At 32.9% G+C, this 27,757-nt stretch overlaps 1 protein-coding gene across 2 annotated transcripts; it reads left to right on the plus strand.

The window, feature by feature from the left end:
• Window positions 1-1,310: 1,310 nt before the first annotated feature.
• Window positions 1,311-27,484, plus strand: stumps (DBB domain-containing protein stumps). Of its 2 annotated transcripts, XM_089076645.1 has the most exons (19): window positions 1,311-2,249; window positions 5,238-5,294; window positions 6,699-7,149; window positions 7,412-7,609; window positions 7,732-7,991; window positions 19,261-19,417; window positions 19,504-19,891; window positions 20,246-20,542; window positions 20,719-20,854; window positions 21,026-21,216; window positions 21,986-22,055; window positions 22,532-22,852; window positions 22,933-22,974; window positions 23,155-23,601; window positions 23,702-23,809; window positions 24,039-24,133; window positions 24,373-24,589; window positions 24,807-25,385; window positions 27,312-27,484. In XM_089076645.1, the coding sequence occupies exons 2-19, from the start codon at window positions 5,285-5,287 to the stop codon at window positions 27,350-27,352; spliced, it is 4,008 nt and encodes a 1,335-aa protein (XP_088932771.1). In that variant the 5' UTR covers window positions 1,311-2,249; window positions 5,238-5,284; the 3' UTR covers window positions 27,353-27,484. The 2 variants fall into 2 exon arrangements, with proteins under 2 accessions (XP_088932771.1, XP_088932772.1); XM_089076646.1 differs by lacking the exons at window positions 1,311-2,249; window positions 5,238-5,294 and having other exon boundaries at window positions 6,689-7,149; window positions 24,807-27,484.
• The last annotated feature ends 273 nt before the right edge of the window (window positions 27,485-27,757 follow it).

Raw genomic sequence — 27,757 nt, forward strand, 5'->3', positions numbered from 1 at the left:
GAAAAAGAAATGAAAAATGCGAATATCGATATAGCAACAATATTCTATAGTTTGCCATGACGAGACTTGTAACCATTTGGCCAACATATGTTAGGTACTGACAGTACAGGTACCTATATCATCTAAACCTAAAACCTATACCTAAAATCGGTTAGTTTCCGTACCTAAAGTTTCTTGCAACTAAGATTCTTAAAATTTGGAAAAAATATTCGTAACGTACATTTTTCCAATCTAGTTTCTCCACAATGAAATAAAAATATTTCCCGATAAAACGACAAAATATCAAATAATAAAATATCAACAGAGAGAAATACATATTACAATTTAAAAAAAACTCTATTTTTCTGCAAATATCTTCAGAGTCCAAGAATTTTTCTGACAAGCATCTACGGACCCTACGGAGATCAATGTTTGAGATCAATATCAGAGTTTAATTCTAATGCTGGGCCGCAAAAGATTGCAGGAAGCTCTCTGTAATAATTGCAGACTTAATTTCTGCCTTTATGAATATATTAATTTGATCAGATCCAATCAAATGAAGCACCGTGTATTCCTATCGTCGCAGTTAAATCGAGCAGTCACCGAGTGAGTTGCGGAACGATAATTACTCAAAGGGTTTTTTTACGAGACACGGCTAGGAGAAACGTGTCGAAAGGGTCGAACCCTTTCGCCGTTCAAGGAGATGCGGAGCACTTTCCGAGGGCAGGAAATACATGCTCCGCTCCGCTTCCGCACGCATATGCGTGACAGACACGCAAGCGTGCGCGCGTGGCACTATTCTTCACTACAAGAAAAATTGAAATGGGCACCCAGGTATAGGCATATACGTACGTATTTTAATTATTCACGTTTCCCTCTCAGTTGTTGAGTGTTTAACGATTAATATCTTTGCGGTGAAACATTACAAAATCCTTATCGAAAAGAGAAATCTAAATCGTTTCGTGTCGAGATTTTGAAGAGAAATACATTTTTCTTTGTTTCATCTTCATTTTTTCAATATTTCCAAATAAAAGATTTTCAATGTTTAAAGATTTCATTAATTATTTATAAACCGTGACGACGAATTTTAGTTGCATTTTTTCCGTAATTTATATATATATATATGAGATTGACCGGAAGTGTACAAAACGCGGTAGATTTTTCTCTCCAAATCCAAGGGAGAAACTCGTGCGAGGGTCAAGAAGAACGCACGTGAGTTCGTTTTTCTTTACCGTCGACGAGCCGTCCTTCGGCGTCTCAGTTTCGCCGTCCTTGTCTATCCCGAAATAACGTTTCTTACGAGGCATACATGGGCGTTCCTTCGCGCTACTGCCAGATGCGTGGGTGGTGGCAGTGAAGAAGAGAAGGAGAGCGCAAAACGAGCGAGCGAGCGATCATATGGTAGCGCCGACGATGGGACTCCCTCCTGGTCTAGCTTGTCAGTGCTTCATGAAGTGTTGTGCCGTACCCGTGCAAGATCTCTGACCGAGCACGACCCTGACGGAACCCGCGAAACCTTCGAGTCCCTAGACTATAACTGGGAAGTTTAGAAAAAGGCCACGCGCGACATCGCTTCCTAGCGAGTTTCTCTTCGAGATAAATACGAGATTCGAGATAGACGAAGTAGAAGTGATAACAAAGCATGAAGGAGAAGAAGATACTGCTGTCTTAACATTTGCTTTGTGATCAAGTGAATAGAATAGCATCAAGTTTCGATCATCAGTGATGAATCTTAATAGACTATGTTAATAAGTGTCAAATATATATACGTTAAATAATCTTGATAAACAGAATTATACTGTTCCGACATTAATTGTTATGCGATAAGAAACACCTAAAACTACCGATCGATCATCTCGGTACATAATATAATATCTAATTTAAAATCTTTTCACCCCGATCGATAAATAAGACTGTCCTAAATCTGCAATCTTCACGAAGAAATATTTTATTAAAGTTCTAAATGTATATAGAAAGATGTATGAAGTAAATACAGATTATAAATCATAGATGAACTGCATGAAGAAGATATTATGTATTACGTGCAATTCAAAAGAAGAAGAAAAACAGAAAAAAGAAAAAAGCAAATGGGAATTGGCAATTCTTCGCGAAAAATACAGTCACGTTGTTTAGTAGTAGTAAATGAAGTGGATTGCTGTTCATTGCAAATTCTTTCTGTCAAGTAACATCTGTCAAGAATCATCTCAAGCAAATTATAGAACGAACAAAAATTGAACAACGAAGACAGCATTAACGGTGAAATATTGAAGGTGAGTCCGCAGGTGTGTGATAAATCGATTAGACTTATATTTACATATTCGTACTCTCCGGCGTACTATGTAAAATTGATTTACGTCGGAGGAGTAAATTTGTCTCATGAAAATTCCACTTTTGTACCAAGCACTTTCATTTTACATTTTAGCAATGAATATTTTTAGGACGCCCGTATAGAACAGCTTATATATAAGCGGATATTCTATTAGCGAGATATAAAGTAATCCGAATGTAGCATATTTGATAAATCAATATGCATACACATAGTATATATTAAAAAATGCTCTTATCAACTTTTTTCATTATGTTTTATTTAACTTTAATTTAACGATGAGGTTATTAGCAGGATTCATACATATCTATTTATTCAGTATATATAATTTAGTTTCATAAAATGAAAAACATCGATGAGTATTTTAATAAAATTAAGAAAAAAACATGAGTTATTGAATAAAGTTACTTACTAAATATTTAAATAAAAATTCTCAATTCAAAAATACAAAATTTTTGATACTAAAAATATTTCTTAAATCTTAAATAAATCTTCTTTCCCTCCATCCATTTGGATCTCTTCTTTATCTGTCATTATTATCTGTTTATATTATTTCTTATCTTCTAGATTCAGATTATCAGAAAATTCCCCGAATAGAAAGAAATTCATTTAGTTTTTTGCTAATAAGAAACAATTCGGGTTCGATTTTTTTCCACACAGAGTAACAAATTCGAGAAACGATAATAAAGATGGGATGAATCAGAAGCGAAAAAATAAGCAGAAAGGGAGTCAAGTCGCTCCTCCAGGCAAGAAACCCTCGCGATTACGCTCAGGCTAAGCCACGTCTTTATAGTCTCGAACAACGTGCTGCATTCTGGATATAGCGTGTGCCGCACATGTGCGCGTTTACAGGGGCACGTGCACACCGCCGGATACAGGCTTCTTTTTATCGGACCATGCGTCGCTGCAGGTGCAGATGCAGGGCGCGACGCAACGCGGCGGTGTACCGCGCGACGGTCGCAGGAACAGACCTCTATTAATAGCAACGAATGTGTGTGATTTGTTCGAGAAACCGCGTTTTAACTTCGGGAGCATTTACCGTTCGAGCCTCTGCAAAATACGACTAACTACTGACGAACCTTTGGCATTTTCAAGAATTCATTTTATGCGTCAAGCGATATGACTTGGTAGCTTTGGATCCGCGAAATTATTTCATGGTATTTGCGCGAGACGATTGCTAAGGGATAATCGAAATAGAAGACATCGTTGAACGTGAAAGGTCTCTTATTTACGAGGCACGTTATTATCCATACACGCAATTAATATTAGTATATTACTTCCGCTTCAATTATCTCTTTTAGAACAAACAGACTATAAAATGCAAATCATATCTTTTGTTGGACCACCTACGATTCATAATTTCTATAAGCTCTTTTGTAATTATTTTCTCAAAATTTAATAAGTAAATTTCAATATAATTAACAATTATGATCCATATCTTTTTTATTTATATCCCAGTATTAAAAAATTTAATTTTTTTTGTGATAATTAATTTATAATTGCTCTTCTCGCTAATTTATCATACTAAAAATTAATATTTAATTTTGTTACAAATAATGTTCAAAACATTTTCATTTTATTTAAATCTAAAACAAAAATTATTAACTTTATTTTCAAAAAATTATATTTTGATAATCATATTGCAATCTTTATTTCTTTATAATTTGATTAAAGGAAGACTTTTGACTTTTCATGGGTACAATCACCTTATCCCATCTCCTCTCTTTCAATCTTCTTCTACCCTTTCTCTCTCTTTCTCTCTTTCACCCTTCTATTTATCTTTACCTCTACCAGGCACACGTTCTGCTTCTCCTGGTCGTACGAAAATAGTAACTGTTGCAGCAACTATGAGGGCAGAAAATTGTGCTTGCGTCGTGTATTTGCTGAACTAAATTCGAAGAATTTGCCAGTTTCTAACTAATATCATCACATGGATTGACAAAATTAAATAGCAATTGTACAGCATGAAAATTGTACAGAGTACAAGCTCCGTACTTTAATTTAATTTTTAGTATTAATTTTCATATTAATTTTTAGTAATAACATTAGTTATATTAAATTGATGAGCTATTCAAATTATTTATTTAAATGCTAAATATTAATCAATATTTTCTGTGTGTACAATTTTTTTATATTTATGTTAAAAAATTATATAAAGATTGAATATAGATTGAATTGGATAAGATTGAAATAGGTAAACAAAAAGCTAAATTGTGCCATTTGCTGAATAAAAGGATTATAATTGTCACAATATGCTTACGTATGGGAAGAAATCTTTTCATAAAGGAGAGATTTCCTTGTAAAGCAACTCGATAAGTATCATTGTATGGATAATAGCGGCGGATGCGAGATACACGGTGGACAACGTGATAATGTCACGTGCATATAATACATGAATGAAATCACATCGCATTTGCACTCGACCCCCATTTCTTCGTTCTCCACCCTCTTCTACGTGCAAATGTAAACGGGTCGTGTTCCCCATGCGCGCAATGCGCCTCTCACCGTGCTAAATATAATATTCGCGCGTATTTTCAGCGATGAATGAAAGCACCGACGGACATTCGCACTTTCTCGCGTGCAAATTTTCTGATTCAGAAGAAAAAGAATTCACGGTATCCCGGTAACGAGTTTTTCGACATCGAAATTTCAGCACAAGTTTTCAGCAGCAGGCGAGAAAAGTTAATACACAGAATCTACACTTAACAGGCAAAATAATCTAAAACTTCAATTTCTTCATCAGAAATCTGCAAAGATTATATAGCATAATTAATGTGAAATCAATCTTCTTTTTCTTTCTTATGAAATTAAATAATGACTCTTATTTCTAATTAAAGTAACGAAAAATACATGTTTTCACAGAGAAATTTTTAATTATTTGTCGAATATAACACAATAACAAATTATAATATATATTTATTTCGTGTTGCAGATACCCTTGGCATTCACCTCGCATTTCCTCTTCCAGAAAAAGTCATCATGGCAGTCGGTGAGTTTTATTTTTTCCCGGTGCAATCGCAGCGAAGATCGCGGAGATCGCATACAGATTTCAGAAGTGCGTTCGGCACGCGGGACACGTCGTTCACGCATAATCACGCGTTACACCGCATCCTCATATCCTTCATTTTCATTCACAGGCAAGCGGTAGCTTGCCCGCGACATTTGTTGGTCAAAATCGCGAATGTAATCTGCAAGGCAATTTAACACAGTGTCGATTTAACTTCTCGAAACATAAATAATATAATATAATTCGAATATATTTTTGCTATTGCGATCGAAAAAATTTCAAGTATTAAAATTAAATTACACTCATATACTTGTAAATATATTTTTTCTTTAACTATCATTTTACGGCACGTTTGATTTATACGCATAGAGGAAAACAAATTGTTAGTTTAGCATCGATAGGTGGTCCCAAAGTGTTAAAAGTGTTAATGTAAAAAATGATGCGAATAATAAATATATGAAAATGAAAGAATTTTATTCGAAAATAAGCTAGATATAAATTTATCCGGGTAATGCCCATTCTTGCCGAGGAGTGAGAAGGAGGCTCATGAATAGAGGTGGTGCATTTCCGGCGCAGCTACCGCGTATTCCTGCCGGTTCACCGGGTGGGGGGACAATGCAACGTCCGGTCCAGTGTATCCCCCCACCGTGACCGAATCCAATGCTCGTAGCAAGGCTCCATGGTGTCCCATGAATGTAATACAGCTCCCACAGTCACAGGTGGACTCTCTATTAGTTTAGCCGCGAATGTAGCACAGCTTCGGTTCACGATAGAAGTAAACGTCACTTCGAATGACATTTTTTTAATCTCAGATTCGACGAGTGCATCCTTCACAATCATGTGCGCGATGTCGATGTCACAGCTGAGCGTGGATCGAAAAATATATGTGGACAATACTCAACATTCAGTCTAGATCTTCATTAATATCTTGACGCGGTGCGAGTGGAGCGAAAAAAAATCAGATATCGAACTTGATAATTTGATATTAAATACATTAGACTAATTAATTAATTATTTAAACTAATTAATTACTCCTATTTATTAGGGGTTTAATAAATATGCTAATTAATCAGGAACGTGATGTTCTTTTTGATTAACATCTGACTTAACAATGTCAGTATACAATACACATCCTTTTTAATTGTATAATAATGGACATCTCAAATGGAAATTCCATGCAAATGGAAATTCGCGCAATCTCGTATCTTTTGCAACGTCGATTCGCCTCAAGGTAACGTTCACCTACGAAATAGTGACGTATGAAGATCACATGCCACAGGGACCTAATAATTTCTCAGAAGCCTGTCAGCAGACAATTGAAGAAGAGAGTGTCCAGTGAGTGAATTAATTTCGTGACTGGGATCCGTTCGATCCGTATGTTTACAGATAATCCGTCATACTTCTCGCTGTCCGGTGGGGCATCGTCGTCGACGAAACCGACAACGACGGCGACGACGGCGACGACGACGACGACGTTGGTATCCCCGACATCGCCCAGGGGTTTCTCCGCTTTATTTCGCCGGAGAGCCTGCAAAATGGGCGCGGCTTCGTCTCAGGGTGGCGTCCTGATCTCGGAGTCCACGTCCAACGCGTTGATGCTTCACGATGGTCGCGGTAGCGCGTCGGGCACATCGACGCCATCGACGCCGACAGAGGAACGTGTTCCGATGCTATCGCGAAACGGCGCGATCCATCCCGGATGCGGCAAGAGGAGAAGCTTCCGCAATCTCTTCCGGTCCGTGAGCGCGAATGCGGATCACGAGAAGACACAAAAGTTCCTCAAAGGTGACCCAAGACCGTCCGACGTTGCGCCACCGTCACCATACTTACCTCACAGGTAAAAAAAAAAAAAAAGTCACTGTCTTTACGAATATTAAGACGCACGTCAATCACATACATTTAATCTAATTTATTTGGCTATTTGCATTCGAATTCTTTAGTTCGAATTGTCTTCTTATTAAAAACATGTATTAAATGAAACGTATTATATGATTATGTAAAATAATGTATTAATAAAGTAAAATATGTGTAAAATTGTTATTAAATTATGTATAAAATATGTAAATTAAAATATGTATAAAATTGTCTTGTTAATATAGATCACATTCGCACTCCGAGAAAGATCGGCGTCATCCTGGCCGACCTAGGAGAGTCCTGAAATCTGCTAGCGAACTTCTGTCCAACGATATGGTGTATTGCGGTTTAACGGGCAATTCCAAAGCTCGTAACGACGATGATGACAACAGCAATGACGATGACGATACCGCAGAAGTCTTCTTTGGCATGGACGACGCCAGGTTAGTAAAAATATTATCATTTTATTTTATCTTTTTATTTTTTTTTTTAATTAATTAATAATTTTAAGCTGTAAATCCATGTGTGCATGAAAGATGTGGAATATATAATGGGTAATTTTCAGATATTACAATGTTTCCTCAACTCTTCCCTCAACCGCCAATCGAAGAAGGCACTCGATCGGTACTTTTTTCGGGAAAGAAACAGGCGCATCCGGTAATGTCGTAGCTCCTGGAAGAACGGGAGGACCCAGGAATCTATTGGAAACAGATACAATGGCAACTCTATGCGTCGACAATATCGATGGCGTGCATTGCAACGAGGGCAAACAATTATCTAGCAACAGAACCAGACGTAAAAAACACAAGAGCTCGTCTAATAAAGGTGAGTACAGACAAATTTAAATCTCGACTCTTCCATTTCATCAAGCTTTTGTAAAATTACCGTTATGAATCTTGTTATTGAATGAAATGCAGGTTGCTAATTGTTTATAGATTATGTCAAAATCATAATTACAAACAGAATCGAATTTGATATAAATCCGAATTAACTTCAATTCAGATCGCTTAGAAATACCATTTCCGTTTCTACAAGTGCCTATAAAAAGTTCGAAATTACCTTTTGTAGCTCAAATCTACTCGGAAGTGCTCCCACTTCCCGAAGTAGTTATAAAAAGGAACTGAATTGAACTTATCGCGAAAGCACAAATTTCCTAGTAAGATACTCTTTTTAGCTGTAATACTGTACCGTAATTCTGGCTTTTCGATTAGTAATCTCCTATCCGATAATCAGATAAGTTTCTCTTAACTTTTCTTCGATCGAAGACACACTTTTGCATTTGAATTCGAGAAAGGCGCAAAATCATTGAGAGACTTATTGAGCTGTGTGAGTCGCACGAATGATTTTTCCATCACGAACGATGACTGTTATTTCTATGAGGATTACGCACTCGTTTGAAGAGTTCTCGCATTCCCACGTCCCGTTTGTCACACGCCCGCATGAAGCGCGAATCACGTTTGCTGTGTTATAAAAGTCGGAGCACCACGACACTATTTCGATCGCTCTATTGCATCGATTGTTCTCCAATTTCCATTCAGAAGACACTTTCGAATCACTCTGGCTTTAATTACGGCGCTGCAAAGTGACGATTGTAGACAGTGTCATATTTATTGTATGGCTTTTATACAGAAATAGCTAAGTGCTTCTATTTGAAAAATGTAAGATGATCTTAATTGTATTTAAATTGATTTCACTAATAAACTTTAACTTTTTAGTTAAGATATAATAAATCTATCTCTTAATTCCGTATTTAGACAAAATATAGACAAAATATATTATTTTGGTGTGTGTGTTTTTATAGACCAAAATATGATATAATCATGATAATATGCTAACTATTAGACAAATATAATAAATAAAATTAATTTTTAAAAAGTTTTTGAAAAAACATTTTATAATATAAAAATAAATCGCAATTTAATGAATTATAAATCTATTTATATAACTTTCTAAGTTGATCAAAGAATCTAAAAGAAAATCTATTATTAATGACAATGATAATGCTATTAATAATTTAATAGTACAGATTTTATCTGAAAATAAATTTCGTACACGCGTGTTATTACAAATTACTTCGTTAGTTAATTCAGTTTATCTCTAAAATTCAAATCCAAGTTAACATAAATAGCCCATAAAGGATATCCGGCGATCTCATAATCACGTAAAGAATAAAATCCGAGACCGGTTCGCAGATAAACGCGCACGCCTAAGTCGGATGAAGTCCGCTCCGGAAGTTCACAACTTTTAGTATTCGACGAACGACTTCGTCATTTTTCAATGGTTGATCGTGCCGATTGTACGACCAATCACATACAAGATCATGAAACTCCCAAATTTACGATATTACGTGATTACAGTTACATGGACTACAGTTACAGAAAAATCCTCGTATGCAAATTTACTTTTTTTTTTAATAAAAAGGTTGGGATGTAAATAACTATAATAAATAATTATAAATTATAAATTATATAAAGTAGCAAATCATGCTTCTAAACAGCAAACAAACAAAATGCCTCATTTTTCATTTTTAAATTCCAATAAATTTACTTTTGTAATACTTCAGTATGTAATAAAATTTACCAAATATTAAATATTAATATGTTTATACATGTCGATATTTTATTAACATGTTAAATAACTAAAATAATATGATTAATATTATTTGATTGTAAACATATTAATTTTAATAAATCATACATTACTAACTCCAAATACATTATTAACTCCAAAAAAATTAATAATTATCGCTACAATTAATATTTCGTTTATATTGTTGTCTGTATGCATCCAGATTTGTACAGAGACATCTACGAATAAATACATACACATGTAACATAAACTATCGAGTAATATAATCTTAGAATTTAGAATTAAGAAAGTCAAGCAGACGAGATTGTAACATACATTTAATAGCGAAAATATGACCTCAGCCAGCATCCGGCCGCTCTTTAATTACAACCGGAAATGAATCGTAGATACTTACGCAGCAGTCAAAATTAATAATTCCATCTGCGATACCGGCAATAAAATATGTACAAATAAGCAAGAGAATGCTTTGTGACAAACAATTATCTTTGTTATCTCTGTTAATTAACCTCACAATTAGATATATTTGGTCGAAAACTTTTTTTAGCTTTTATCTATTTGTATTATATTCTACAGAAATGAAATATTATTTTCACACTCTATTTTGAGCATAAATAAGAAATGAGAAATTTTTGTATCGCAAGGTGGATCATCAAAACTCCCACTCTTATTTTTATATCTATTCTTGAAAATTGCATCGGCAAACGTTGTGCAGATTGCAAGAAATGACGTTTTACACGAATCTCCATTTCAGGAGCGCGACGTGTCTAAAAACAAGCGAACAGGCGTTAATTTGTTTCTTCAATGAATCATTTACGACGTGTCGTGGAAGGTGTGTAAGATAGATATGCGAAATGTAAAGCTTAAAGATTTGTTTCTGGAATGTGTTTTCACGTGTCTTCCGTTGCAAGCGCCTCGCACAGCGTGTGTCGCTCCTCCGGCACGAAACGGAAATATCCGTCCATATGTTGACACGAGGTCGCAGGCAGTTGTATCGATGCACTTCCTACGGCCTCATCGAAAGAATATATTTCCCCCATGAATTCTTCTCTCCCGCCTGAAGGAAAGACAGTTCCAAGAAGGAAATTACATTTTGCTTTTCAACTATCCATCGTTCGATATTGGCAAATATTTCATTCTATATTATCAAATAATTGTATCAATCATTCAGAAGTGAATTCTTTTAAACGATTCTTAGAAATGATCTCTTTTAAACAAAGTTTCGCGCAAAAAATATTTATTTATTTTTTTAATTTTTATTACTTTTTTTCTTTATTTTATTCTTCATGTGGGATTATTAGCTTTGGATATACTTGGATATTAATAATTAATTATTGTGCATTAGCAAAACAAAACAAGAGCCAGTTACGCAATGTATTTTACATTGAGTTGCTTGAATCTGCGGAAATAGATGTGTTAAAAAGATCAACTTGCAGTGCGATAACAACAAAATGAGTGCGCCGATAAAATGAGCTCACATAAATCTGCTGAAAGGCGGAGGTCAGTAACCGCGGGATTAAGCATTCTGTCTGCATATTCGATTCCATCCTCATATTATTTACCGGTCGTACTTCCTGGTGCTGCCCTAGCACAGATCTAGCGCTTCCGGCGGTGACAGTTAGTTTCCGTGAGGCGTCTTGCATCGATCTTTTTCACGCAATAATAAATTGAGAAGCCTCAAAAAGACTCAACACAAAAGCAGCCGATTAATTAATTAAAAAATTATAATAATTAAATCAAGTTTCTTTAATTTTTAATCAAAGAAAAATCAAAATCAAAATCTACATAATCGCATTTTTTTAATAGACAGTAACGTTGAAATAGAATTTTTCATATTTTTTTCCTTTGTCTCTTGTTTTTCTTTGAATTTTGTTTTTTGTTTTCACTTTTATACGTACAGAGTGTATTTTCTCAGAATTAATTGTCATTAATTATTCCTTTTCTCAAGCTTCGAGTTTTAAAGTTGATTAAATTGCGTTCGAATCGCAAACTAGTGCAGTCTAATTAGTGCAATTAGTGGCCAAGTCTGTGCATATCGGACCGTATTCCACTTGCCATCCATGCATGGCATTTCTACGTTATTCGGATTCACTGCAAATTACCATGATGGTATGCACGTCGCCGTACGAGAAAAACATCCGGAAGAAAGAAAGGGATATTCCCCTGCTCCGATATTTACCCGTGCTATAAATGTTTATGCTCTGAGATTTTGTCCAGAAACCGGAGTGAAACGACGCTTCTGTAAACTGTCTGAAAGCTCGCAACTGCTAATTGTTTATGTCTTGCAGACCGACCGATATACAATGAGACGAAATATTTTGATTTGTATAACTTGATTTTCAAATATTATGATAAAAGGGATCGGCGAAAGGTTTCACGATCGATTCGAGCTCCGAAAAATTTTTCTCCCGAAAATACACATCGGTTTCGTTGGATTCGAAACATCAATTTAGATTCGTGCTCGAAAAGGGATTCGAGAGGCGCTATCGGAGTTGGAACGACCATCAAGTACATAAACGAGCTTTGATTGGTCAATACGCGATGTCCGGTATAACTACGATTTATCCAGCGAACCAAAAGTCGCGCGTCCGCTTCTCTTCGATAATTCTCACCCTCTTATCGATCCCGCCGATCGTCCACGAGTCTACTCCACGAACTACATTTGCCGTCAAACTAGATATATCTCGATAAACTTGTAAAATGAATATTCTCTCTGATTTTATCGGAAATGTTCATAATGTTCTGTATAAATTTTTACTTCTCATTAAGTAAGAAAAATTAAGATAAGTATCATCATTATAGCTTCATTATTGATATCTTACATGAGATAACGATTTTTATATTTTTACAAGCTGAAGAGATGTCGATAATCCTGTTCATAATTCTAATAAATTGTAGTTAATGAATAAAAAATTTTTTAATTACATAACTTAAACTAACTCAATTTTAATCTAATTAACTTTTGCTCTCGTAAAAAATTTTTCTTTTAAAATAAAAAGAAGTGCGCAGATATGTGATAAAAATTTATGGAAAAATTCTGCGTGTCATATTTCGCACGTAACAAGATCTATAAATCTAAGCTTCGTAAATAGAGTTGTTTACAAGATGTTGATGATATAACGTATGCGTGTGCGTGCATTTACGATAATCCAATAACGGCAAGTGGCTTCACGACACTTTTGCTCACATATACATAGATTTGTTATGCTATTCAAGACACATTTAAACATATTCAGTTGAAAGAAATTCGAAAGAAAGCTTTTTTTATTTCAGCATTAAGTAATTATATAAATGAAACAATAAAGAACAAGTCATTATTTCTCTTATATCTCATTATCTAATTACTTAAGCATTTTTCTCCCGATTTTTACAGAAATTTTTGCTAATAAAGTATTGTGTTCTGTTTTTATTATTTAATTTCTTTTATTTTCAATAAAACAATTTAAAATAAGATACGCTATCTAGTAAAACAATTCTAAACAAGTAAAAACAATTCTATTTATTTTATGGAAGATATCACATGATACGTCAATTGTGCTAAGAGTCATATTCATATAAATCATATTCATATGAGAGGTTTTTCTTATTCCTGTAAAAAAGGACTTCTCTCTTCCTTGTAAAGAAAAAGAAAATAAATGAGACTCTAATATAATTTCTATTCTTAGAAATATTTTTCGGAAACTGGATATTTTATTGACATTTTTTCTTAAAAAATACAATTTTTTTTATGAAATAGATTATTTCTAAGTTATAAGCAATTAAAATTAAATTAATATCTTTTAAAAGCAAAAATTATATTTTATAAATTCTTCAATATCACAACATTTATTTCTTATAGCTATAATATTATCATTTTTTTCTGTTGACGTAAAAATAGATTTGTAAAGATTGTCTATAGGCACACACAAAATAACACATTGTGTCTTAACCATTTTGGCGCCGACTCTAGGCTTATAGGATTTTTGAGAATCGTCTAGACGTCTTTAAGAAGCTTACATAGATTTAATCATTCAATAGATTGGGCTATAGCTTAACAATGATACAGCAAAATCTGTATAGAATAGTTCATTATCCCTAAACATAAAGTTTCTTCTTCTTCAACTGTTACTATTACATTTAAGGAGATGCGTGTATATTTCTTACTAATTTTTTTGTAAAAAATGTTTATAAAATATTAAACACCAACATATCTAAAGTATTACAAACGTAACAGAATTTTTTATCTGTGTTTTTTATATATTGATTAAAAAATTTTTAATAAGCTAGAGTATCTTGTATAAAACGCCTATAAAAGGTAGATTGCAAAAATTTATAGGCGATCTAAAGTACTCTGTATAAAAGACAGATTGCATTCCAACAAAAAAATTTTATCGGTCATTATTCCCCGTAATGGCGTAATAATTCTCTTGTCAGTCGAGATTTCCGAGAAAGCGAAGGACCTATAAACGCCGCCGACTTATCATCTTCTGTCCCTCCGAGAAATTTATAAACAGCACATATGCCCCGAATGCAACCGTTATATGCACCGCGCTGCGTTGGCGTACACAAGCGATGACTTCTTACCCGCTTTGCATTCCCGCAATATCCGACGCGTTTCCCGTGACAGAAATATCTCCAACATTCGTTATTTCACATTGTTATTTCTAGGATCGTCCGGATAAATGCACACATGAACAGCTAGTTAAATAACAATAAATCAATTCTCCTGACTAAAAGAAATGTCATTTTTACTATATATATTTTTAACTCACGCGGATCGCAATATTGTGCTATCGTAATTATTTAATCTGAATTTTTCTTTTTTATAATTACAAATATCATTCCTTTATACAACTTTCATCCTACATAACCATAAATTAAATAAAAAAAAAATTCGGTTTCCTAGATTTTTTTCGGATTTATCGATGGAACACTATCTGTCCAAATTTTTCGACACATGAACTATATCAATGAACTGTATCCACAATATGCAAGTGCGACAGAGACAGAGTAAAATACAAGGAATTGCTTTCGTGGATCTCAAGACAATTATTACTATTATACTCTCGTCCAAGGGGCCGAATGACTCAGTCTCCTCTTCTGATCTGATTAATTGAAGCAGCCTAATTTCTATATCAAATGCATAACTAGATATGCGACGCATTATTACCAGAAGTAAACGAACTAATATAAAACATCGTGAACAATTCTGTACTTTTCCTTTAACGTTATTATAAAAAAAAAATGCACAGAATGTCTTATTTAATTTTCGAAATATTTTATAAATAAAAATAAATATACACTTATGTGTAAATGTGAGTACTCGATTGCAAAAAATATGAGCGGAAGTAATTAAATGATAACGGTTAGAATAATGAAGTACATCGGAAACACACTTCTCTCTATTCTTTTTTTTTACTTAAAAGTATATTTAGTTAATTTCATTGCACAAAAAATTATCAATATATAATGTAGAGGATGATTAATCGTGGATTAGAATGATAAGAGATTTAGGGTAAAGGTCGGCGGAAATAAAAGAGCCGATAAATAACAGCCGTTCTTTAAAAGTCGCGTTACGCCAACGGAATTTCAATCCGTTTGTGAATGGGGTTTCTGTTTTACGGTTCTGACTTTTTAGGAAATTCTGAGATTCAGAATAGACCGACGATAAAAATCGAAAATCTTTTAGCGAATGAATTAATTTATCTTGAATTAATTGTAAGTGGAAAATTTTAATTCTTCAAGTTAAACTGTTGAGAATTATTGATAATATAACATATAATATTCTGCATAAAAAAAAAATGGACAAATTAAATGTCACATCGAAAATACGATTTGCAGTAATCGATGAAATACATCTCGATTAAACAAGGATTCTTAATTGAGTATTAATTTATGAAAGTTATGAAAGACTTTTTTTCTGCTGATTCCATTGACGTGATAATGAACGAGATCAACGGATCGCCACGTGGATCCAAAAGATCTTCATTACAAACGATTCTGTCTTAGTTACGCGCCTGCGCCGGGCACATCGCGAACATCGCGATGGTCGGTGCATCCCCGAGAAATACTTGAATGTCCGCTCAGTTCCACCGCGCCTCACACTAGAGATCAGTTTTACACTCGTCAAGTCTCGCATATTTTTTTTTTAACTTTTCGATATCAATTAAAAATACTGGCGTAGTATTCATGAGTCTAATCTTCGGCACAACATGCGGAAAATGTACTTGCACAACATGCCACTTCTCGCGTTTTCCATTAAGAAGTAGTAAATAGTAAAAGTGTTGTTTATATATTAAAAATTTATTTTGTCGGGATTATGTTGATTTTAATTTATGTTTCTGACAAGAATATTCATCTCATTATCGAGCCAATATTAAGTGATCTTTTTTTTTAGTGAATTGAAATGAATGGATGGAATCGATCAGTGCGTAGATGGTATTAACGAAATAAAAATGAGAATAAAAGCGGAAGATTATTACGCCAAACGATGCGCCGAATATTTTGGTAATTATCCTCTAATATTATATTACCCTTTCTTATTCAGAATAATGAAGTTAATAACTTAAAAGGCGAGAAAGCATAGAAATAAACCAATTTTTCGTAGAAACTTTTTGAATGAAAAAAAATTTGTTCAAATATTGATATCGCAAATAGGTGAGACTAAAATTGATGAAGCACAATTGTGCATATATTTTATAAAACGTATTGTATATTTTATAATTAGAGATCATAGTAATTAATTATTCTTACAAATAAAACTGTAAAATGTTGTTTCTTCGCGCGTAACTTTCACGAATTCTTTACGAAGACGTCAGCTATCGCATCCTGATGTATTCAATGCAGAATATGTGGTATGTTAATGTGAAATGCAGAATTCATTGCGTGTGAGTTGAATAGAGATGAGATTGAGGTAGCATCAGATATATTCTAACTTTTTGTTTGTCAACACTTTGTTCAAAAATTATCGTATGTTAGCCCCTTAAAATTACTCGTGCCAATATTAATCAAATAAAATTATAAATAAAAATAAATACCTTTCATTTCGTAAAAATAAATTATTCATAACTTTCGTTAAAAAATACCTGCTTCAAAGAGATTCAAAATATTTTTTAAATAAAACATATATAAAGAATTTCATTTTTTAAACACAATTAATGAAACCTACGCTTTGAACAAATAAAATAATGCAAATGGATTACATTGGCCAAATATAATGAAGACTTAATTCAGTCTATCACCACAGATTTGGCATATGGTTGTATAATACCGTCATTGTTTGACGTAGTCGGCGCGGATACGGACGATTCGGATGGAGAGCTCGGAACTTGTCATGCATCATGCGTACAGGAAAAAATTATGAGCACCGCCTAATTCGTCTTGCCGAAGCCGAGCGTGAAAACAATGGGCGCGGGGTGGGGCCTCGAAATGAACGGTACGATTTCCTCTCGAGAGTGACTTCAAGCAGTCGTACTTCGTCATCCGTGGACTCGTTCTCGTTGGGAATTCTCGATTAAGAAGACGCATCTTGCGATAGATCTTGTGATAGAAAACGAAAGTAATCCAAGCGTGCGTCGAATCACGCTCATATAACCGCGACATTCAATGATGGAAGTTTGGAATGGATAGAAGATTGGAATTTAATTCCCGTTATTAAAACGAAGGGTACGAGTATCGAAAGGGTTGCGCGCGTTCTTCGATGATTTTTGTCTTCTGAATACAATTGGGAGCGTTCACACAGAAAATGATTGCCGATATCTGTGCCAGCCCTCGACCGCGAAGACGAAACCGGCCAAAGTTCTTAGATCTTTCTGCGATAACACGTAAGTCGAAGCGAGAGAAAACGTTATTCCTCGAGAGTGCGAGCTATCGCGCGAATGGTGAACGTACGTACATTCCTCGAGTGGCGGAGGGACGAATCGCGCGTCTTGAAATAATCTGACATGCGCCTCTTCGAGTGCGTTGATCTTTTTGCAGAAATTATCATCATTCAAGAACGACCCGCGACCCACGTGCGTTACGAACTGACCATACTTCTCGCGATTATTGCCGCTGTTTCTAGTCGAGATTAACGAGCATCGCTAACGATTAAAATTGAAATAAAATTAATAATATTATCAAATAATTTATTTTATATTATAATAATAATAATGTAACATAAAATATAACATAAAGGATGTAATATAATAATTAAAAGTAATATAATAAAATATTATTATGAATAATCTAAACTTGAAGAATAAATTTGGAATGGTCCTAAAATTATTTTTTTATTATAATCAAGATGATATAAAAATTAAAATTTTTACGGTTTCTAAAAAGGAGATAAACGAATAATGTTATAAATATTAACAAATGTACCAAAGAACGCGCGTTATATATGAAAAATATAGATTAGCGGAAGGAAATGATATTAATGTCGAATTAAGTAATTAAAACTTTATGTAGCCTATAACGGTATATACAAAATTTACTTTGACCCTAAATAGATTTAACTTAGTCTCACAAGTAATGAATTCAATTTAAAACCGGAAATACCAAAAACGGGAGCCACGCGCCTCACGTACTAGAAGTAAAAGTTATTGCGATAATTCGTTAATTGAATAAAAACAGCAAACTCTCTCTTTCTTCATTATTATAAAATATTTTCAAAATGATTATTATTTGTTAGTTTATATTCTATAAAGTAATATATAAATATATATATATTCTATAAAGTAATATATATGTACACAAAGTGTCCGAAAAAAACTATATACATTTTCAATAACTTCAGTGGATTTAGAGTCAATTTTTTTAATTAATCCTTGTTTAAAATTTCTTAATATTCCTTGAAATAATTCCTTGAAATTATTATTTTTATTAAATTATTGAAATATGAAAATATCTTTTTATAAAAATATTATACTAAATATAAAAATAGTATGTAAAAAGTAATAGATATAAATAATTGTTTGCCATTACTGCGCAATGGGAACAAGATTGTTACGTCTATTCTGTACGTTTGTGTTATGTATCAACAATATTATATTAAATTGATTCGAGGCTGTAGTGTGTGCCGATTTTGCATTAAAATTTTACAAAGCTGTTTCATTATTCTATGTTTTCGCATGTAGCACGAGGTGGCCATGTTATCTGTGACATTATTTCATCAAACATATTACAACCACATCGCGTGTTCTGTGATGTGCGTCACACAAAATTAAATGCATTCTCTGTGTATGACAAAGCTAAATCAAGGTTGCTTGTGACACATGTACAGAAAACATTTTGTAAATTAAAGACGGTCAACTAGGTCGGCAAATTAACACGCTGAGAAAGAATTCACGCAACTCATTAATTAATCTACAAACAAATATTAAAGTGAGCGAAATGGATTGCATAATTAATCAATGTTATTTTAATACAATAGTTTAGCGATGTATCGAATCAACTTACAATCTTTTTTTTTTTATACGACCCCATGTGAGAAGCAATCTTACAGATATACTTGAGTCAATTAATTTGATGTTTCAATTGCTTGTTTCAGGGTCGCATTCAGCTACAGCTTTATCAAGGGACGGACACGCAGAGGATGATGTCGTCTTCGTTTCTAGTAAGGAAAGCGAAGCTTCTAATACATGGGTTAACTACCTCACCGCGTGTTTTGAGCAAATCAGTCGTCAGCAAGGGCGACCTCCATTCAAGTAAGTGCAAAATGAAATATCTTATGTATATCTTTGCTACGTGTTACAAGTTTAAATAAAATTTCAAACAAATGTTTCTGACTCAGAGTACGTCATATCGCGATCGAGGAGCCGATAGCATTGAAGACGGAAGAGAAGATCCGATCTTCTCGCCTACAAATTGTCATCGTGTGCCCAATATTGCTGGAACGTGTCCGACTTAGCCCGGAACACGCTGTTCATCTAACCAACCATCTGGTCGCCGAGAAAGTACTGGCAATGATGCTGGGCGTTCATGAAAGTCATATCAATGATATACATAGGTCTAGCCTGATTTCTTACGATCAGTGGAGAAAATTTTTCGTGAAAGACCAAGATGAAACATTCGTCGGTGAATTGCTTGGTGCGGCGGTCGCGATTTTAGGTACTACACCACCGCCTGCCCTCAAAAGCGACAAGACAGCATTCTCCGTACATCCAAAAAAAGTTAAACTAGTAAGTGTATTTTTATTGTATATATAATTATCATATATATATATATATATAAACAATTCTAAAATAATTAAACAAACTTCGAGATTGCAAAAGATACAAACAAAAAAGGAAAGATAAATTTAAATTAAGAAAGACTAATTGTTAAGAAAATGCTCAACTTATTTGAGATACGCTAATTTCATATTAGTTGAAAATTTGTCGTTAAACAATAATGTAATTCACACACGCGTAAAACAATATGTATATCTTTATTTTTGCTAATAGAATAAAACTATATAAAACTTGAATATTATCCATAAAATACGTAGGAACATTAAATTTCTTATTATAAAAATGTTTGTGTCATTTTTGCAGGGACAAAACAAAATAATTGTTTTGCTAAACGATCCATTGAAACCTGAGGATAATGTCTCTGTGATCGTTGATCGTTGCGGCGACGCGATCGATATAAGCAACGTGAAAAGAAGAAATCCTTACGCGCTGCAATTTTCGATACCGGAGAGATGTCTCGAAGTCTCCATGTTGGTTGGTGTGAGAATATCCAAAAATGGATGCTCACTCGGCGTTAGGCAAGTCAAATGCGAAAGTAGACTGAGAGAATTAGATCAGATTCTCAGGGCACACGATAATTCTCTTGAATTTATATGCCAGGTAATTAGATCCAAAGATCTTTATAAAATTAATTTCATGATAAAGAATTTTTTTTATGTAAAGTTAAAGATAATTTATTTTTAACTCGATTATTTTATTATCATTGTTATAAATAATTGATATTATAAGATGTTCAAACATATGACTCATTATTATGTTTCTTTTATTTATTATAGACTTTTGGTTTTAATTCTACTGATCGAGAACAGTTGGACAATTGGATGGTTCACGCATTTCAGAAAAACATCCCTCCTCATTTCAATCTCTTAGCCACTCCAAACGGAATGGTGCCTGCCCATAAAAATTACACGAGTAAGTAACTATTAATTTATCGACTAAATGAAAATTACATACTCGATTTAGTTCACTGACATACAATTTAAAAAATTTGAATAATTAAAAGTGTTAGGATGAAGAGAATAAAAATGTAAAGTAAATCACTATCTTTGAACGATCATGGTTCAAACTTTGGATTCATTTTAGGTCCAGAAGAGAATCCGACGTTGCTACATTTCGCCGCACGATTTGGCCTAGAGAAACTGGCATGGCAATTATTGGAATGTCCTGGTGGCGATCTGGCATGCGACTTGAGAAATGTTTCCGAGTTGACACCAGCCGATCTCGCTGAACAAGCCGGACACACAAGACTGGCCCATCAACTACGGGGCTACATGGTACAAAAACCTCGCCTTTAGACCGACGTCACAAATAACCGAAAACATAATCGGTATTACCGCGAGATTTTATTCTTCGCTTTTCTCAAAGCTTGATGCCCATTATTCATTCGTTATACACGTGTCCGTTTGAAAAAAATTTCTAAGTAGTAAGTCATGCACTTTATGTAAAAAAAAAATAAAAATTTTATTTTATATATATATATATATAAAATAAAATTTTTATTTTTTTCTTCAAAAAGAGATTCAGATGATAAGATAAAATATAATTATCTTATCTTATCTTTGAATATTAGCTTTTATATAATAATATTTGTGACGATGAAGCTCTTTCGAAATTATGATATATGATTTGATATATATATATATATATATATATATATATATATATATATAAAAATAAAATTATACTATTTTTCGCCTATTTTTTTATTTAATTTCGAAAGATTATCGTGACAAATAGGATTTTAAAAAATAAGATAAGATAATATTCGAGAATATTCTTTTTTTGAAGATTAAATAAAGAAATAAATAAGAATTTATTTTGATATAAAATTAAATACAAATTTTCGTTTTTTCCTTTTTGAAGTGTATCTTGTTTTTCTGGAAATTTTCTCGGAATAGAAAGATTTTGGAAAAAAATCGCGCGTACTTGCATGCTACTCAATTTAATTCTTCAGACTATAAATAGTCGATGGATTAACTGACAAGTCAACTCTGTATTGCATGTTTCGATTGTGACTTTGGATTCCGATGGACGAAACTTTAGCAAATGAACGAGTTCACCAACATGTATAGCTACCTCAAAGTCATAAGCCAAACAACGAACCGATCAACAGGTATTGAATAATGTAACACTACAACAATATTACGGAAGCATAATAATTCTGCTCGTTAATAAGTCTGAAGCGTGCCTTTGTAAAAGTAATTAAAATGAAAAAAAATTTTGTATATAATACATAGTAAGCTATTTAACACAAGCAGGAAGATATTAATTTTATTACAGAAGAAATTAAAAATGTAAAATTAATATATACGAGCCTTTATTTTCAAATTTCGAATTAAAAAATTAAAAACATCGTTTTATTTTGTGCTTGTGTAATTTCAGTAATACTTCAGATTCTAAATTAAAAGAAATGTAATCGTACATTTTCGATGTATTTTTTTACATAAAAATATTTTTTATATTTTTTTCATGTTTTTACGAGACATAAATTATTGTATAAATTATTTTATAAAAAAGTTTCATAAAAAATTAAAAATGAAAACATTAATCTTGAGAGAAATTTGAGAAATAATATGAGTATGTATTTAGGAACGGGTTCAACCATGGATGTCCCATCAACAATCGCGAGTGAAATCAGTAACGAAAAAGAAGATTATTGTCAACCAAAGCCTTTGAGCGAGGCTTATTTGGTACCACCGATCGCGAGACCAGTAACGACTCTGATCCCGAATTTACAAACGACGAGCATCTCTAACACATTCACGAACAATCCCTTAGCTGCGAATTATTCGATCGTACCAACGCCTACGCCAGTAATTAATAACCAGTTGCCGTCCACACCCACGACCTCAGTCACTTCAAATGGATTGGATATGTCATTCCAAGGTTACATGAAAATGCATGCCACCGGTAAACATCCTGAATTGTCATAATATAATTTCTACATAATTTATACGTAATAATTTACATAATTATTATATAATTTACAGATTATTCTTCTTCTGCGAATTCTTTTCATCATAATCTAATTGGCAAGTATTTAAATACTGATATATATTTTTATTATTATTCATTAATGTTGAATTAAATTCTCTTATATACAACTTCAATGGTTTTAAAATTATAATAATTATTTTGCTTCAATTTTTATTTAATTATTTTCAAAAATAAATATATTTGTGAATTTTTAACGATACAAATTATAATTAAAGGTTCAAAACTGATTACGATGAATACAACAAATTTACCACCGTCCCGAACGGGCACTCCTACTCAAAATATTCGCCAGGAATGTGTTCAAAATCCCTTGGGAACACGAGAAGACAATTGCAGTCAGAAAATATCATCCCAAAATCATCTCTATGGCAGAACGTCGTCCAACAGCAGCACCAAATCCCGGGAGCCATCAGGTCCTCAGGACGAGCTCTTGGAGATCATTAACGACTTCAAAAACAACGTTTTTACTATATCCGAAGTGGAAAGGCTCGTTGAAAATTGGCAGAAACGAAACGATGTTCAGCAAAGTTTCAAAGACAAACAGCGACAGCTTATGGCAATGCGGGAGGAATATGACAGGATACAGAAGAGATTGAAAGAAGAGATGAAAACTCCAACGCCATTCGACAAAATACGAAAATTCTTCTCCAAAGGAAAGAAAGGCAAATATCATTGCGTTTTCAGAATATCTCCAATCGTTTCTACTTAGATAGCCGAAACAAAACAATAATTAAAATTTTTCCATTTTAATTTTTGCTACAGATACAAAATCTGCTGTCAGTGAATCATCTATGAACAAAACTGAAAATATTAATAGTGGATTAGCTGATTGCCGGCCTATCAGTAGTTTAAGTCTCCGTAGTATCTCCAGTAAGCATAATAATTATTATATAATAATTTAGAATATCTTTAAAAATGCTTTTAAAATATTTACAAGCATTTTAAAACAACCTTAAAAAAATTTAAACAGTAATTTCGAAATTTTGAAAGCTTCCAGATTTCTTTAGGATTTCTTTTCTTCTTATATAAATAATTGAATGTTTTATTGAATGTTTTACGCATATTTATGTAATTTCATAAAATGGTTTCTATTCCTTAGGTTCATCCTCATCTGGTAGAATGAGCACTGTCAGCGGTTGCAGCGGTGCCAGCTTGGGCGACAGTGGAACTCATTCCGATTCCGAAGACAGAAGAGTATGTGCAATATATATAAATTAAAAATAATGAATAATCAATTTAAAATGTTGTAAATTAATCTCAATCAAAAGCCAGTTTTAAATTCAAGATTAATATTCAAGATTGTTTTTGCTTATGTTATCTAATTTTACATTTTAAGAAGAAATGTAATATTAAAAAAAATTGTGTATTGAAAAAAAATATAAAATAGTATATCATTTCTGTGTTATTAAATTAGATCTACGAATTATTTTTAGCTCCAAAATATCAGAGATGAGAAAGCTGGCATGACATCCTACGAGATACCACCCGCGCCTAAGCCATTTACAGGCAGATATTCACCAGCATCCGGTTATTCTCCATCACCGAGTGTTTCTATTTCGCGTGATCTTGATTTCCGACATACTCAATCACCGTCCAGAGCCGATAACGAGTACTATATCGCGTTCCCACCGTCAGGATTACCCGTTCATGGTAATATTAATTAATCAAATCAAACCTTCATTCTTATCTAGTTTAGACATCATCTAGAATATTATTCTGAATATAACATATAGCAGTTCAGAAGATATTTACGGAATATTTGAAAAAAACATGTCTCATTATTAAAGATTTTTTAAACTTTTTTTAATCATTGGTGAGCTAAAATCTCAGAAATAAATAATCAATCCACAAAATTTAACTTTTGCAGCGTTTAAAGCGGACGGTTCTCCGAGGGAACCGGACACGCCGAACTCATTATGCGATCATCCGAGATATCACGACTTCCAAAATGTTTCGCCGGACAAACCTCAAGAAGAAACTGAAGGGATAAAACACGTTGCCAGTAACAGTTATACTAACATCGAACCGATATCGTCAAATTTCATTCCAGTCGTGCCGCCAGGAATGTGCATCCCAGACTGCACGAGTAATGAATCAACATCTGCCGATTCCGTTCACGTAGATCGGCAAGTTGCGGGAGAACGTCACCTTGACGATACTGCCGAAGCGTGTTCCGATACCACAAAAGTGAAACCGTCGTTCGCTCAACCTGCCATTGACGAGATCGACTCCGCACTCGCTATTCGAGGTCAAGAGACTGTCGGGACGACACACGATGAGGAGAACGTATCGACAAATTTGTCGAACGTTTCGAGAAACATGAACGAGGCCACCGAAATTAGAATGCCGGAATACATGAACCTTGCTGTTAATATAGGTCACGATGCCGCCAAGATTCTCGGCGCCATACCAAAGAAATTGCCTGCACCACCCGTGCCACCAAGAGGTACGACCTTTCACACTGTATAATTTCACGCAGACTATGAGCACGCAATTTTTGTAATGCAAAAGCAAAATTATGTTAAGGTTTAAATCAATAAAAATATGTACGAAGATATTGATGTAAGATTTATAGCAACATTTTCCTGTATTTTCTCGTTTTTCTTTCAAATTTCTCTCATCTCTTTCTCGCAATACGAAATACGCGAAATAGATGCATTTTATATTACATAAAATTTAATTAAATAAAAGTTAATAAATAACTGTTAGATTAATGCAGTTATTATCATAAATGACTGAGTTTATTTAAAGCTTTTCTTTCCTAAATCAGATATATTTATATTCGATCGTTTTGCATATTTAGATAAGCATCGAATCTCGATATGTGAAATATACAAGATGAATCACTAACCCCTTGCAACAAGTTTCAATGCAGTTTTTTAAGAATTATTTCCCCTCAAGTTAAAGATTCTTGAGAAAACGGGAATGTTACGGGAATTTCTGATGAGTCATGATTGAAAAAAATCAATGATTCATACGGATGTAGATGCGAATCTATGGGAGAGAATCCTTATTTAGCGATCTTTGCAATATTTGGAAAGTTGAGCTATTTATGTTACACATCGATGTATTATCTAATTAAATCATTTAATTGAATATAAAATCTATTTTTTTTTTACTATAATATATTACGCACAATTTTGAAGAAAGAAATTAAGAAATTATGTACCACAATTTAGATATAAACATTTATGTAATAATTTCAAGAAAAGAAAAAATATTACAATTGAAATAGAGGATATATATACAGTTATACAATATATAATGTAATTTTATAATGTAATTTTATATATACTATTTTACTATTTTTAAAATTGTATATACTTCTGTGTTATAATTACAGGATATTTTGTCAAACATGTTCTTAATGAATCTTTATTATTTACAATTGTAACTAAGAAATAGAAATAGAAATAGAAATAAAAATTGAAGCGCATAAATGTTTGTTGTAAAAATATACAAATTATATAATATGTCTTTCATACATTAAAAACTATGACTGAAATATAACATTACTAAAGTATAACATTAAACATAAAGTATAACGTTAAACTATAATATTAATAATAATATTAATAATAATTAAATAAAATGAAATTTACATACATACATACATACATACATACATACATACATACATATATATATATTTCAAATTTTATATATGGCACATATATATCTACTTATGTTAGATATAGTCATGTTAAATGTAAGATGCTAATTATTGCTTTTTATAAATATCATTTTTACAGAATGTATACAAATTTAATATTGCCCGTACAAGGCAGCGATGTCAATTCAATTATTTCTTACAGTCGAGTTAAAATACCGAATTAAGATATTTAATAATCAATTATATATTTATATATAATTTATATATAATTTCCCTCCATTAATCTTAGAATACATGATGTGAGAAATGAGATCATAAATTAAGATAATATAACTGAAAAAATAGATGATTTAAGTAACCAGAGGCGTAAACAGAGTTTTTACTTCAGGGTGTTAAGAAGTGTCGAATTAACATAAGAAACGAATGTAAAACTTTATGATTCTTTATTTATTACTAGATTTATTATTATTATATGGTACATAAAATGTTGTGCATATGTAACGACAATGTATCATATTTTTTTATTTATTATTTATATGACAAGCAGAATGCTGACTCACAGACATTTAAGGATTATAAATACACATTATCTTGATTTACTTTTCTCTGGTTATATCCATCATATAATCATCGAATCAAATTTCCAAACATATACTATTTTTATATAGCACAAGAATTATATTAGTATTAAATTAACTAGCTCTAATTTAGATCAAATCGATTATTTGTGAACTTTTTATCGTTTCGATTTCTTCTCAGGTACGGAGAGGCTTGAGTACCAAGGATGCATTTATTATTAATTTTTAAGACTCACTAGTATATAATCGTAAAATGTATTTTATACTATACATATTTTTTATTGCCTGCCCTTTTATTTTATATTTATATATGTGTATTAGCAAATTAATAAAAAATATAGAAATCTGTCCAAAGTCCAGTGTCTTCATTGTTCCACATACACTTCTGTTATGTTCAAAAGATAAAGCAATAACGAATAGCGCCAGACGGCGTGACCGTGATGAATAGCAGGAGTGACGCCACTCATTAATGTAAGTTCCTCTTTTCATGCGTAATATAAGCAGGGCTGTTATGGCTTGTTACGTAATCTATAATTAGACTAATAACGAGATTAATATAGCATGCAACTTTTGACATTTACGGCAAACATTATGATTAAAAAGAAGATTTGTTCTTTGAAAATTATA

This window comes from Pogonomyrmex barbatus, unplaced genomic scaffold, assembly GCF_055798465.1.
Source record: "Pogonomyrmex barbatus isolate J1 unplaced genomic scaffold, ASM5579846v1 scaffold2, whole genome shotgun sequence".
Lineage (NCBI taxonomy): Eukaryota > Metazoa > Arthropoda > Insecta > Hymenoptera > Formicidae > Pogonomyrmex > Pogonomyrmex barbatus.

What these genes read in the sequence shown, in the direction of transcription:
- stumps (XM_089076645.1), top strand. An exon ending in AAGTCTCCGTAGTATCTCCA is followed by an intron (nt 23,810 to 24,038) that starts GTAAGCATAATA and finishes TCTATTCCTTAG; the next exon opens with GTTCATCCTCATCTGGTAGA. An exon ending in CCGATTCCGAAGACAGAAGA is followed by an intron (nt 24,134 to 24,372) that starts GTATGTGCAATA and finishes AATTATTTTTAG; the next exon opens with CTCCAAAATATCAGAGATGA.